This window comes from Protomyctophum bolini (assembly GCF_963924005.1).
Source record: "Protomyctophum bolini genome assembly, chromosome: 2".
Taxonomy (NCBI): Eukaryota; Metazoa; Chordata; class Actinopteri; order Myctophiformes; family Myctophidae; genus Protomyctophum; species Protomyctophum bolini.
Genome location: NC_137863.1, coordinates 45,465,775 through 45,480,774, shown reverse-complemented (window position 1 = coordinate 45,480,774; position 15,000 = coordinate 45,465,775). Strand labels below are relative to the sequence as shown.

Below are 15,000 nucleotides of genomic sequence, written 5' to 3'. Positions count from 1 at the left end.
TGTGTGTGTGTGTGTGTGTGTGTGTGTGTGTGTGTGTGTGTGCGCTGACTGCGTCGCCTTCGTTGACTCTTTTTAATTGCATTTAAATGTTAAATCACAACGCCCGTGTGTCTGTCTAATGCTTTTAAATGTTCTCTGTGTGTGTGTGTGTGTGTGTGTGTGTGTGTGTGTGTGTGTGTGTGTGTGTGTGTGTGCGTGTGCGTGTGCGCGTGCGCATATAGCACTGAATTGTTGCTGTCGAAATGTGCCACAGACTAATGACCTTTCCTTGCTTTCGTAAATACACACCGCAACGTCTCCAAGATTAACCACATCAAGTTACAGTCACTATACACTATAAACCAACAGATCTATAATACCAAAAATATATGCACAAGACCTCGTGAGCTTGTATAGATCTGCTATTCTTATAGGGTTCACACTGCAGTAACTCTCACGGAAAGAAAGACTTGACAGAAGAAGAGGATAAAATATGATGATCAAAAAAAGTCTTATTTATCGTGTCTTTCTCTCTCTTTTTCCTTTTTTCTGTTTGCTTGTTTGTCTCTTATTTGTTTGTTTTGTTTGCTTATAGATGTGAAAAGCATATATAGGCAAAATAAGCCATTGGGCTTCAGCCTATATAAACCTTTTTTGGTCTCATGTACAGAAGAAAATGTTTCATTTTTATACCAAATAAACTTTGACTAAAACTTGACCAAAAATAGACTATACTATACCTATACCCCGACCTATCCACACTTTTCCTGGGCTGTGTGTGCTCCAGTTCCTGTTGATTTCATTGGATATCATTGGTCATCTGACCAGTGTCATTGGCTTTCATTGGATCAAATCGACAGGAACTGGAGCATGCACACACAGCCCAGGAAAAGTGTCGATAGCATATGAACGCTCGGTGGGTTCAAGTGCTTTATATTCCAGGATGATTTAAACAGTCTCTCTCTCTCTCTCTCTGTGTGTCTCTCGGTGTCTCTCTCCCCCCCCCACCCCCAGCTGAACCTGGCGTCCAGCGGCTCCCTGTTGAAGCGAGAGAGCGAGGGCCTCTACGCCGAGGGCCTCCCCCACCCGCCCACCTCGGCGGCGGCCCCCATCACCCCCCTGCGCCAGGGCCCGTCTGTCATCAGCTCGTCCAGCCTGCACACCCCGCAGCACTCCCACAACACGCACACGCCGCACGGCGTGGGGCCCATACGCCGGCGCAACTCCGACAAGTTCTGCACGCCCATCGCCTCAGGTATATATGTGACCCATTCTGACCTGAGATCAGATTCATACGAAGGTTTCCACTGCAGGACAACACACTGGTCTGATGGTTACATTCTGACCTGAGATCAGATTTAAAAAATGTCAGTCGTTTTTTTTTTTTTTTTTAAATAGCAGACCTACAAGCTCGTAGCGCGCCACTCGGTGGCGATGCTATGAGCTTGTAGATCTGCTATTTTGGAATAGCTAAAGCACATGATGCTAACACCTACGGCTCCAGCGGTCATTTTCAACCAACCGTTTTCATTTCAAATAATAGCAGACCTATATACAAGCTCGTATAAGCGTGCCACTCGGTGGCGATGCTACAAGCTTGTAGATCTGCTATTTTTGCAATAGCTAAAGCATATAGCATGATGCTATAACACCAAAAGGTGGTTTCCGACCCAGAATGGGTTATAAACTCTGAGAGTGTATACACAAATTGAACCGCGGAACGTGAACCCTATGGTCCATGAAAAAAGGTTTTTTGGAGCTCGCTGGGTTATACTGTAAAAAATAAATGCAGCACACAATAATAAAATCGTAATAATAATTTACTAAATTGAACGGCGTTGATTAATGACGCCTATATTTTGTTTTAAATGTGTCACGTCATGCGGAGAAAGAAAAGCATTTGTCTTAGTGTTCTGCTATAAAGTATATGGTCAGCGGAAAATGGAACGTGAACAGCTGACCAAACAAGTATATAGGAAGGAAGGAAGGAAGGAAGCGAAGCGAAGTCGACAAATTCTACGTAAATTAATGTCCTGCTATAACTTGATCACACTATATAACGTCACACAACTCTCAAGAGGAGCTTTTGTATAGACAGTGAAAACTGTTTTTTTGGACAGATATAGCAACTCCCGGGGCAACTCCGGGGAAACGTTGGTGCGTGGTTTGGCCTTATTGCACTGCGACGGAAGATTGGGAGTGAGTCCATCCACCCCCCCCCCCGTTCATCCATCCATCTTCGACAACCGCTTATCCGTAGTCCGGTCGCGGGGGGCACGCGGGCTCCACTTTACACACTCTCCAGAGCAAAATTAGTAACTTCATTCTGCATGGGGGCCCTGGGGGAATGAGTCTGCAATTCTAACTGCAATGGGGAGTTCATTCCGTATAGTTTTGGTGACAGAAGGGAGAAGAGACTGACACATGCACGCACGCACGCACGCACGCACGCACGCACGCACGCACGCACGCACGCACGCACGCACGCACGCACACACACACACACGCACACACACAGTATTTACATATTTTATTATTGAACATGGTTGTGTTCTCCTCCCGCAGAGTTGGCTCAGAACTGTGAGTTCTACAAGAATGCTGATGTCAGACCTCCCTTCACCTACGCCTCCCTCATACGCCACGTAAGTCCCTCCTCCTCCTTCTGCTGCTCCTCCTCTTCCTCCTCTAACTCCTCCTCCTCTGAGCACCTCCTTCTTCTCCCTCATGGTCTGCTTCAACATGTTTCCCTCTCTTCATCTCCTCTCATCTCCTCTCCTCTCCTTCCCTCTCATCTCATCTCATCTCTGTATAGGGCTGGGGACGATATAACTTCAATCAAATCTGTCACCATTATCTCAAACCTTTTTGCCTCGATTGTGATTTAACGGTTAACGGAAGAAAGAAGAATCCTGCTTCTTGATTTGCATTGACCCATTAATGAGAAAAGATGACGTTATGGCTATTGGTTCCAAAAATATCGTTTTCGATATTGTTTTCGATTAAACCCATTTAGACCTGAGGCTTCAAAATTTGTATAGAAATATATAAGGCAACAACAGCTAATAATTGACACAGATGGCGTCCCGGATGTGAAACCTATTTAAAGATGTGTTCGGGTGTGGCGCAGTGCCCGCCCCCACACCACTGCACCGCCGCAGCGGTTGTGGGTTCGAATCCACCGCAGTGCATACGAACACAATTGGCCCCGTGTTCGGGGGGAAGGACAGTGATAACTGTCACTCCTACGGGCTGGGGGGTGCAGGGGCTGAGCCTGTCAGCAGGGAGGAGTGCTGGATGGGAGGAAGTAGGACGAAGGCTCTACGTCCTCCCGGTGGGGGCTCCTCACTGGCAGGTGAGTCAGTATAAGGATACGACGGTGGCGGAAGCTCAGACGACACGGAAATGTTGCGCGTGTGGAGGAATCGACACACACACACACGCACGCACACACACACACACCAACTGCAGCCATGGACGATGGAGATCTCTCCCATCTTTGAATGTTTTTATACGTTGATTCAGTTTGAGATCGCGGCCATGCTATATACGATCTATCAGACGTCTCCGTTTAGCTATATAGGAGATAAACCGGAAGTCGTGGTCGGTCGGTATCCGTCAGTATAACAAGGTTCCCCCCACAATCGTCGACTTCAGCGATATAGCTGAACATCCCTTTTTTTATCTCGGATTCTAATCCCAGATTCCGATTCTATAATCAAAACAAGCTCTACTTACTTTTTACACTTTTGCCTCGGGGGCGGTAGTCCGCAATCGTCTCCCGCGATAGGATTGCTTACGCGTGAGCTGACATTCGGTTATAAGCCCTGGGGTGGGGGTAATCTTTTTCCCCTTGCGAATAAGGCACCTCACTTTATAAAATACCCGTGGCATGTGAGTTGGACGGACACTGACACAATCGTGGCAGAGTCAACGTAATTGGCATAACGACTTGGGAGAAAACGGCAAAAAAAGACGTACAGGTCACATGACTGGTCTAAACAGGTCCACAGGCAACCGAGGGCCGGTATAACCAAGCCTGACGGCGTGTCGCGGGTTCGAGTCCCCGAGCACCCCCCCCGTCTCCCCCCCCCCCTTTCCTGCAGTCAAATCACCGTAACCTATCAAAAAAGCCCCCCCCAAAAAAATATCTCACTAAAACAGGGTTTCCCGCACCCAGCCCAGCCCTCTCTATATACATAGTCTCATCATCATGTCCTATATCATCTCTTATATGACCTCTCACCTCTTGACCTTCTTGACCTCCCCTATATATATATATAACACCTGACCTATGACCCCTGACCTTACCTTACCCTCTCTGTCTTGTTGTCCAAACCCAGGCCATCCTGGAGGCGCCAGACAGACAGTTGACTCTCAATGAGATCTACAACTGGTTTACGCGAATGTTCGCCTACTTCCGGAGAAACACGGCCACGTGGAAGGTGAGGGCGCACAGACATACATACAGTACACGGTGCATATATGGCACGCAGTACTGTACACCGGTACTGTCTGCTGTATATGCACCGTAAGACGCTGTGAGTGTTCGCTTTTATAGCTCCCGGACGGTGTCGTTATGCGTCAGTGGTGGAAACAAAAGTTACTCCAAAGTTCTTATACTGCAATATAGAATGCTTCTGTCAACAAAGGACATGTCCGGAATTTTCCGGAACATTCACTTTGAGCTAGAAGTGCCAAAAAGTGTCGGCATCTAAAATGTAGTACAAAAAGTATAGCCTATACTAATGTTTTCAAATGTATACGATAGTCTTTTGAAAATAGTCTAGATCTCACGAGGCTTGCTAGAAATCTATATATATAGGGCCTGAAGTTGGTTAATTCATGTTTTGTTGTAATGATAATAAAAAAAGTAACTGAATAATTAAAGGTTTTCAAATAAACGTATAGTGGAAGAAATAGTGCAATATTTGTCTCGTATTGGGGGAGTAGTAGAAAAGTATTGGAAATTGGAAATACCTCAAGATATAAGTACTTGAGTATATACAGTACTGGAGTAAATGTAATTTAGTTGTACTTTTCCACCACTGGTGTGTGCGTTGTTCCGTCTTGGGGAGTTTAGACGAACACTCATATATAATATCTGCACTGTGAAGCACCCTGGGTGTGGGTTTAACTCTGGGGACGGTGTTGTTTTTTAACACTCTCAGAGTCAAGCAGAACACCCGCGGTCTGGCGGGGCAGATATACTGTAGATGTACGTGGGCTCATCTATGCCACACACACTCTCTCTCTCTCTCTCTCTCTCTCTCTCTCTCTCTCTCTAGGGTTTCTCAAAGCGTTTGTTATTGTGTTTCTTTATATCTTTTCTATGTTGTTTGTTTTGTGAAATGTGTGATGAAATGTGAGCTTGTCATATAAGTCACAGTGTATAAGTGACTCCGGTCACTTCGGTTTCAAAGCACGGTTCACTGTCCAGGTGACGCTCGTTGACACTCGTTATAACGTCACTTAACCGTCAAGGCAACGGTGTTGTTGTGTTTTTCCGCATCGATACAACCTTTAATCTAAGATACCGTCGAAGCCAAGAATTTGTATACACAACCTTCTCTGGTATTATTATATCATGTTTTTGTTTGAGCTTTTTGGAAATAACTATAGGCTATACACTGGGTTTGTTAAAAAGCGCTCTCTCTCTCTCCGGCTCTATAGCGACTGCACTGCTCGACACTTCTATGAGAGCCTCGAGCTGTACTTATTTTTTGCACACGCCCGTCGGCTTGTCGCACGGCGTGTTGTTAGCTTGTATGTAGACGGACTCTTTCCGGTGTGCGACAGACAGTAGAGTACAGTACAGTACGCCCCCTGGCTTCACAATGAGATATAGCTCACGACGCCTTGAGACTTGAGTGATTTGACAAGTATAGCTCGTTTCATTTATGTTATGCACCTGCTCTCTCTCTCCCTCTCTCTCCCTCTCTCTCTCTCTCTCTCTCTCTCTTACACACACATACACATATGCACACACACACACACACACACACACACACACACACACACACACACACACACACACACACACACACACACACACACACAGACACACACACACACACACACACACACACACACACACACACACACACACACCCTCAGCCATTTTGCTCATATCTGACACGACGTAGGCTACAGAGAGAGAGAGAGAAAGGGCCCCACCACTTAGCCCTGCAGACACGCACACGCACACGCACACACACTCACACACACACGCACACACTCGCGCACACACACACACACACACACACACACACACACACACACACACACACAGCACGCACACACGCACGCACACACGCACACATACCGTATAGGTGCTGACCCATTTTTACAGCGGCAGCCGCACACTCGTTTGAGTGTCAGCTCCTCCTGAGAGAGAGAGAGAGAGAGAGAGAGAGAGAGAGAGAGAGAGAGAGAGAGAGAGAGAGAGAGAGAGAGAGAGAGAGAGAGAGAGAGAGAGAGAGTATAGATGAGACAGGGGGGGGCAGGGGGGTCTCTAAACCCCCTTGCCACCACCCCACCCCACCTCATCTGACTTTTATGAAATTTAACTATTAATGGGTGTCGTGTGGTCCGGGGGGCCACAGACCTTTAACCCATTCTGACCTGAGATCAGATTAATACGAGGTTTCCACTGCAGGACACACACTGGTCTGATGAACCCATTCTGACCTGAGATCAGATTCTAAAAAAATGTCAAAATAGCAAGAAAATGTCAAAATAGCAGACCTACAAGCTCGTAGCGCGCCACTCGGTGGCGCGCTACGAGCTTGTAGATCTGCTATTTTTCAATAGCTAAAGCATGACATGATGCTATAACACCAAAAGGGGTTCCCGTTCAGAATGGGTTAAATAGAGCCCCCGTGTATCCATCTATAATCCTGTGTGACGCTCGCTATCCTTTATGTATTTATACAGACGCTCAGTCAGCTAAATAGCTTCCACCGAGATGTACGTCCTCTAATAAGACTCTATATTTCATGAGAGGGGGGGCGGAGGAGGAGGAGGGGGGGGGGGGTCATTGATCAGAGAGAGAGAGAGAGAGAGAAAGAGAGAGAGGGGGGGTGGGAGTGTTGAAAAAGGTCTGATATGTTGCATGCTTCTCAACGTGTGTGGGCTCATTTGGTTCCAGTTGTTACACTCTCAGAGTTACAGACCTGTAAGGGTCCAATTGTTACACTCTCAGAGTTACAGAACTGTAAGGGTCCGTTTGGGTCCATTTTGTTACACTCTCAGAGTCACAGACGCGTAAGGGTCTGTTTGGTTCCAATTGTTACACTCTCAGAGTTACAGACGCGTAAGGGTCTGTTTGGTTCCAATTGTTACACTCTCAGAGTTACAGACCTGTAAGGGTCCATTTGGGTCCATTTGTTACACTCTCAGAGTTACAGACGCGTATAGGGGTGCGTTTGGTTCCAATTGTTACACTCTCAGAGTTACGGACGCGTATGGGAATCTGCTGTTCTCTTTGGCTAGGGGGCACATGCACCACTGACGCACACCTTGGTATAAAGCAGAAATGTTGCCGTATCGATAAAGACCTATTCATACTCTAGTTTTTAGGTGATTTACGACCACCGAAAACTACAACATGACGTCACTGAGCCGCGGTGGTAAGAGGAGACTCACCGTTCACCCCAAACACATCTCTCTGTTTTTTACTAAAACTACAACATGACGTCACTGAGCCGCGGCGGTAAGAGACTCACCGCTCACCCCCAAACACATCTCTCTGTTTTTTACTAAAACTACAACATGACGTCACTGAGCCGTGGTGGTAAGAGACTCACCGCTCACCCCAAACACATCTCTCTGTTACTAAAACTACAACATGACGTCACTGAGCCGCGGTGGTAAGAGACTCACCGCTCACCCCAAAACACATCTCTCTGTTTTTTACTAAAACTACAACATGACGTCACTGAACCGCGGCGGTAAGAGACTCACGGCTCACCCCAAACACATCTCTCTGTTTTTTACTAAAACTACAACATGACGTCACTGAGCCGCGGCGGTAAGAGACTCACCGCTCACCCCAAACACATCTCTCTGTTTTTTACTAAAACTACAACATGACGTCACTGAGCCGCGGCGGTAAGAGACTCACGGCTCACCCCAAACACATCTATCTGTTTTTTACTAAAACTACAACATGACGTCACTGAGCCGCGGCGGTAAGAGACTCACCGCTCACCCCAAACACATCTCTCTGTTTTTTACTAAAACTACAACATGACGTCACTGAGCCGCGGCGGTAAGAGACTCACCGCTCACCCCAAACACATCTCTCTGTTTTTTACTAAAACTACAACATGACGTCACTGAGCCGCGGCGGTAAGAGACTCACCGCTCACCCCAAACACATCTCTCTGTTTTTTACTAAAACTACAACATGACGTCACTGAGCCGCGGCGGTAAGAGACTCACCGCTCACCCCAAACACATCTCTCTGTTTTTTACTAAAACTACAACATGACGTCACTGAGCCGCGGTGGTAAGAGACTCACCGCTCACCCCAAAACACATCTCTCTGTTTTTTACTAAAACTACAACATGACGTCACTGAACCGCGGTGAGAAGGGACTCACCCAAACACAGCTTATCACCTAAAACTGGAGTATATAGGTAGCCCTCAAGACTCCTATAAAAGGATTTTTCATAGTCTGATTTGCTATTTAGAATGACAAGATAGTGGACACTTTTAAGCTGTTATTTGTAATGTCATCATCCACCCAGGATTGGAACCATAACACTAACCCACACGATTGAGATTGACTATTTTATCAGCCATATTATGTGTAACGCCCGGGATTCAAACCCTGGTCTCCCGCATGGAAATGTTAACCGCTAAACTAAAGGGAACTCTTAGACGTTTAGGTCATCAGGCTATATAAGGTTGTGATATATATACACCTTTTTTATTTTATTTTCTGCCCGCAAATGTACGTACACGCTACCTTGTCATAGAAAGTTGAAATATGGAGATGCATGAAGGTACAATAATTATGTGATGATTCAATCTGTGTTGAATCTGTTACAGATGAGATGGAAATAGAGCACTGAAGTCCTATAGTCCTATCCGGGATGCGTTTTTTCCCCCTCGTTCTGAATTCCCATAGACTTTTGTTTGTCATCAAATAAGAACTGTGTTCCAAAAAAAGGAACATGCGCTATAATGCGACCGCCCGCCAAATTAGTTCCATTTTTGGCCGGAAAAACATATGAGCGACTCACTATCGTATAAAACGATACAGAGACACCTCTTATAGACTCTGACAATATCGGCAGAGACAGTTTGTTTGTTTTCGCTCATATATACGAGACGATTCTAAGATGACTCCAATGTTATGTTCAATTCTACCTGGTTTTATAGCAGAATGTAATTTTTATATTATTTGAGTTCCGGTTTATAAATTGGATTCTTTCTTCGCCCTCACCAAGGTCCCCCGTCCCCCCCATCCCCTCCTCCGTCCCCTTCTCCCCCTCCCCCTGGGGGTGGGGGACGTGGTGGTGGGTGGGGGGGGGGGGGGGGGGGCGTGGTGGTGGTGGGGGGGGGGGGGGCAGAAGGGGGGGGGGGCTGAAGATGAGTGGCGCATGCAGCAGGCGCTGTGACCCGCTGTAAATGGCTGCTAATGTTTTAACTGAGAGAAGCAGGCTTTCATCACGGAGACAAATGCAAATAGCGCGGCGCGAGATAGCAATGCGTGCGTCTGTCTGTGTGTGTGTGTGTGTGTGTGTGTGTGTGTGTCAGTGTGTGTGTGTGTGTGTGTGTCAGTGTGTGTGTGTGTTCTGTCAGGGTGGCGGTCGGAGATTGGGGTCAGACTCATTTACAAAACTTAGCATCACAGCTAGAGGGGAGAGAGGGGGAGGAGTGGGGGGGGGGGGGTCCTCGGCTGATTATGGCTCGTGTAATTACGCACGTGTGCGTGTGTGTGTGTGTGTGTGTGTGTGTGTGTGTGTGTGTGTGTGTGTGTGTAATTACGGTGTGAGGAGTGATGCGCGCCTGGCCCTGTCCTCTCTCCTCTCCTCCTCTCCCTCTCGGCTTTACACAACCGGCGTGTCAGAGAGAATATGCAGGATTTAATTATAGGCGAATTAAAATTGGTAATGAAATTGGGCATGAACAAACTACAAATAGCAGATGAAAAGAGGAGAGCGCTGCCTGTCCCCCCCCCCCCCCCCCCCCAGGGCCCGGGGGGTCCGCCAGCAGACGCAGATAGCGGTGTGCCCGCCGCCCACCTTACCTTCTTCATGCACGTGTGTGTGCGTGTGTGTGCGTGTGCGTGTGTGTGTGTGTGTGTGTGTGTGTGTGTGTGTGTGAGCGCACTCGTGCTGCTGATGGCGACTGGCTAAGAACATTCTGAGATAGAATATGGGTATACCATACGGGAGAGGTGGTATAGGCTATAGTGTGTGTCTTGTTTTGACACTGGGGAATGGTGTGTGTGTGTGTGTGCGTGCGTGCGTGCGCATGTGCCTGCGTGCGTGCGTGTGTGTGTGTGTGCGTGCAGACGTATGTATAGATCTGCTGTCGTTTCCACAAAACAATGGAAAGTTTACAAAGAAATTGTGATCCATCGGTTCCAGTTTTCAACAACAGGCCAGATTCGAATAAATAAACGAACCGCTTCGTGCGATATCGCCCGTTGCTCTCTTTGGTTTACGATAGTCGCTCACTCATTTTTGATGCGCTCTGTTTCTGGCGAAGGTTTTATACTAATTCGGCGGCAGTAACATTAGCTATTTTGTCGCCGTCAGTATTCATCAATCAATCAATCAATCCACTGGGAACATTTGTTTATTTTTGGAACACAGTTCTTATTTGACAATACGCCCACGACGATTGAGTGACACTAGACTCAATCTGCCTGCAGGGGCAATGGGCATACTGTATTATGCACACACGCCATTTTGGAAAGAACTTGGGCCCCTTCCCCACTCCAGGTGTTACAGATGATACTAATGAAGGCTCAGTGCCATTCTGGTGAAACAGTTAATGACACTAATGAAGGCTCTGTTCCATTCTGGTCAAACAGAGTCAGTGTTAATGATACTAATGAAGGCTCTGTTCCATTCCGGTCAAACAGAGTCAGTGTTAATGATACTAATGAAGGCTCTGTTCCATTCTGGTCAAACAGTTAATGATTCTAATGAGGGCTCTGTTCCATTCTGGTCAAACAGTTAAGGATACTAATGAGGGCTCTGTTCCATTCTGGTCAAACAGTTAATGGTACTAATGAAGGCTCGGTCAAACAGTTAATGACACTAATGAAGGCTCTGTTCCATTCTGGTCAAAAAGTTAATGACACTAATGAGGGCTCTGTTCCATTCTGGTCAAACAGTTAATGTCACTAATGAGGGCTCTGTTGCATTCTGGTCAAACAGTTAATGACACTAATGAAGGCTCTGTTCCATTCTGGTCAAACAGTTAATGACTCTAATGAAGGCTCTGTTACATTCTGGTCAAACAGTTAATGACACTAATGAAGGCTCTGTTCCATTCTGGTCAAACAGTTAATGATACTAATGAGGGCTCTGTTCCATTCTGGTGAAACACTTAATGACTCTAATGAAGGCTCTGTTCCATTCTGGTCAAACAGTTAATGATACTAATGAGGGCTCTGTTGCATTCTGGTCAAACAGTTAATGACACTAATGAAGGCTCTGTTCCATTCTGGTCAAACAGTTAGTGTAAATGATACTAATGAGGGCTCTGTTCCATTCTGGTCAAACAGTTAATGACTCTAATGAAGGCTCTGTTCCATTCTGATCAAACAGTTAATGATACGAATGAGGGCTCTGTTCCATTCTGGTCAAACAGTTAATGATACTAATGAGGGCTCTGTTCCATTCTGGTCAAACAGAACAGTGTAAATTGTACTAATGAGGGCTCTGTTCCATTCTGGTCAAACAGTTAATGACTCTAATGAAGGCTCTGTTCCATTCTGATCAAACAGTTAATGATACGAATGAGGGCTCTGTTCCATTCTGGTCAAACAGTTAATGATACTAATGAGGGCTCTGTTCCATTCTGGTCAAACAGAACAGTGTAAATTGTACTAATGAGGGCTCTGTTCCATTCTGGTCAAACAGTTAATGACACTAATGAGGGCTCTGTTCCATTCTGGTCAAACAGTTAATGACACTAGTGAAGGCTCTGTTCCATTCTGGTCAAACAGTTAATGACTGTAATGAAGGCTCTGTTCCATTCTGGTCAAACAGTTAATGTCACTAATGAGGGCTCTGTTGCATTCTGGTCAAACAGTTAATGACTCTAATGAAGGCTCTGTTGCATTCTGGTCAAACAGTTAATGACTCTAATGAAGGCTCTGTTCCATTCTGGTCAAACATTTAATGACTCTAATGAAGGCTCTGTTCCATTCTGGTCAAACAGAGTCAGGGTGCTGCTATATGTTGCTGTCCTTGAGTGGGTTCCAAACGGCCACATACGGACGTTCAACGGGGAGTTATGGGGGCCCTTGAAATTAAAAAGGTTAGAGAACGGCTTTCACACTGAATGGAACAGAGCCTTAATAATAAGCATCATCAGTATAACATCCTCGAGGAGGAAAATGGAAGCAAATGCAGGGCCCTTATATACGGGGTCCATTTGGTTTCAGTTTATACACTCTCGAGATTCACGTTATTGTTGAACCACTTGCATTAGTTACTGTAAGTCTCCACAATTCCAGAATGTGGAAGAATTATTATTTTTTGCCTGTTATATCTCTCCTAATGGTATACCAACATCAATACAGCCTCGATAACACCATGATAGTCTCTGTTTTCGGGGACCGAGAGGCCACGACATCTCACGGTGGATCCGTGGCTCATCAAACAGCCCAAATAGATAACGGACGTCTTGATATGAAAAACGGTTTTGATTAACCCCTGCAGCCCTATATATATACACCTAAACCTCTGCCCCGGAAAAAAACCCGATCTTATACAAGATCTGAAAACATGTCGCATGAACTTGCAAAGAACCGCCAATATGGGACCCCGGGGCCTGAACATGGATAGACGCTGTGGCATTCACCCACGCACGCACGCGCGCGCACACGCACGCACGCGGTGGTTTTAACTTTTAACTCTTCCCTATGTTCCCGTGCAGAACGCCGTGCGCCACAACCTGAGTCTGCACAAGTGTTTTGTGCGCGTGGAGAACGTGAAGGGGGCCGTGTGGACCGTGGACGAGGTGGAGTACCAGAAGAGGAGACCCCCAAAGATGACCGGGTACGTGGAGTACGTATACTGTACACACACACACACACACGCACACACACACACACACACACACACACACACACACACACCCACACACACACACACACAGTGAGGGCGGTGTGTCTGTGTGTGTGTGAATTCATAGACGGCAGGCATCATGATTGCATAAACGCTCCCATTACTGTTACTATACAGTATATTACCAAGAGGCCAACATAGCACGCTCAGCAGTCAAATGAAAGGGGGTTTGTGTGTGTGTGTGTGTGTGTGTGTGTGTGTGTGTGTGTGTGTGTGTGTGTGTGTGTGTGTGTGCGTGTGTGTTTTCCTGTTTGTCGACACCATTAGTGAGCAGATGTGAGTGATGCAGCAGAGGAGAAAAGCTTGTTAGTCTTGTGTAAACAGATGTTCTGTTTCTGCGCCAGAGAAAACACAGGGATAATTGCACTCACACACACACACACACACACACACACACACACACACACACACACACACACACACCTGCGCGCCAGACTTCAGACACTTTGTTGTGTATGTGTGTGTGTGTGTGTGTGTGTTTAGCATATGTTTACTGTCGGGATGGTTTCAACATGTAACAAAACATGTTTGTGTGATTTGTCGCGCGGCGCTGTGTGGGGTTTGGCTGAGGTGACACGCGTCGTTAAAAGAAACACACGTGCACTCAAGCTGTGATCCGCAGCCGTGCATGCTGGGATTAAAGCACGGGAAAGAGATATCCCCCGCGATGAGGCGTGTACAGTATAGAACGATTCACTCGACTCGCGATATATACGATTCCAATCACGATTTGTTTAATATATAATTACATTCCAAACAAATATTCTCTCTCTCTTACACAGATCCAGTATTTTCTTTTCTATTTTTTGTTTTCTTCTTCTTGTTGATACAAGGGTTGATGACTGCTATTATTAACCCATTCTGGGCCGGGAACCCCTTTTGGTGTTATAGGATTATGTTATGCTTTATATAGCTATTGAAACATAGCAGATCTACAAGCGCGCTGCGAGCTTGTATAGGTCTGCTATTTTTGCGAAAGTCGTGAAAATGTGGCGCAAATCTTTGCATAATATTTTCTTTCAGAGCGAACGTTTTTAACTGAAATCTTTGCTTCTTGGGGGGTCGGCGGCCAATATATTTTTGGGGGTCCTTGACATGAAAATGTTTGAGAACGAATGACATGGAAACATCGGGTTTTTTTCAGAAAACTGTCAGGATGTAGAAGACTTTTTTTTTCAATCTGATCTCACGTCAAAATGGGTTAAATCATCTGATAACATATATAAAACATTTAGGTACGATCATTCTATAAACCTGTATACGTGCAGCCAAACGGTCGAGGAAAACGGGGCAGCTTTAGGTTTCAACCTTTGCCTCTATATATGAAAAGATCCCAGACCATTTAGGATATAATTATATTGTAATGTATTGATATCTCTCTCTCTCTCTCTCTCTCTCTCTCTCTCTCTCTCTCTCTCTCTCTCTCTCTCTCTCTCTCTCTCTCTTTCTGCAGAAGTCCTACTCTGGTGAAGAACATGATTTCGGGCCTGGGCTTTGGGTCCCTAAGTGCCAGCTACCAGGTAAGACATGCTCAAGGACACTTGGGACACTATGGGCTGTATTTTGCGTGACTTAAGTATACCAGGTCTTATTCCCTATAACTTGAGTACTATAACTAAAGACCTGGAGGTGTGATCAATGCTCTTTATGGCCAATCAGAATAGCCTAAATGGCATTGATCACGCCTCCAGGTCTTTAGTT

General features: G+C 46.1%; 1 protein-coding gene across 7 annotated transcripts in view; it reads left to right on the top strand.

The window, feature by feature from the left end:
• The window catches only part of foxp4 (forkhead box P4), a 63,629-nt gene that overhangs the window by 44,320 nt on the left and 4,309 nt on the right, over nt 1-15,000 (top strand). For 4 of the 7 annotated variants that reach the window (XM_080785809.1, XM_080785808.1, XM_080785806.1 and 1 more), the window contains exons 9-13: nt 994-1,234; nt 2,545-2,621; nt 4,320-4,421; nt 13,109-13,239; nt 14,753-14,819. In XM_080785809.1, coding sequence (XP_080641935.1) covers nt 994-1,234; nt 2,545-2,621; nt 4,320-4,421; nt 13,109-13,239; nt 14,753-14,819 — 618 coding nt within the window. The remainder of the gene's footprint in view (nt 1-993; nt 1,235-2,544; nt 2,622-4,319; nt 4,422-13,108; nt 13,240-14,752; nt 14,820-15,000) is intronic. The other 3 variants (XM_080785811.1, XM_080785810.1, XM_080785807.1) reach the window with 1 other exon arrangement.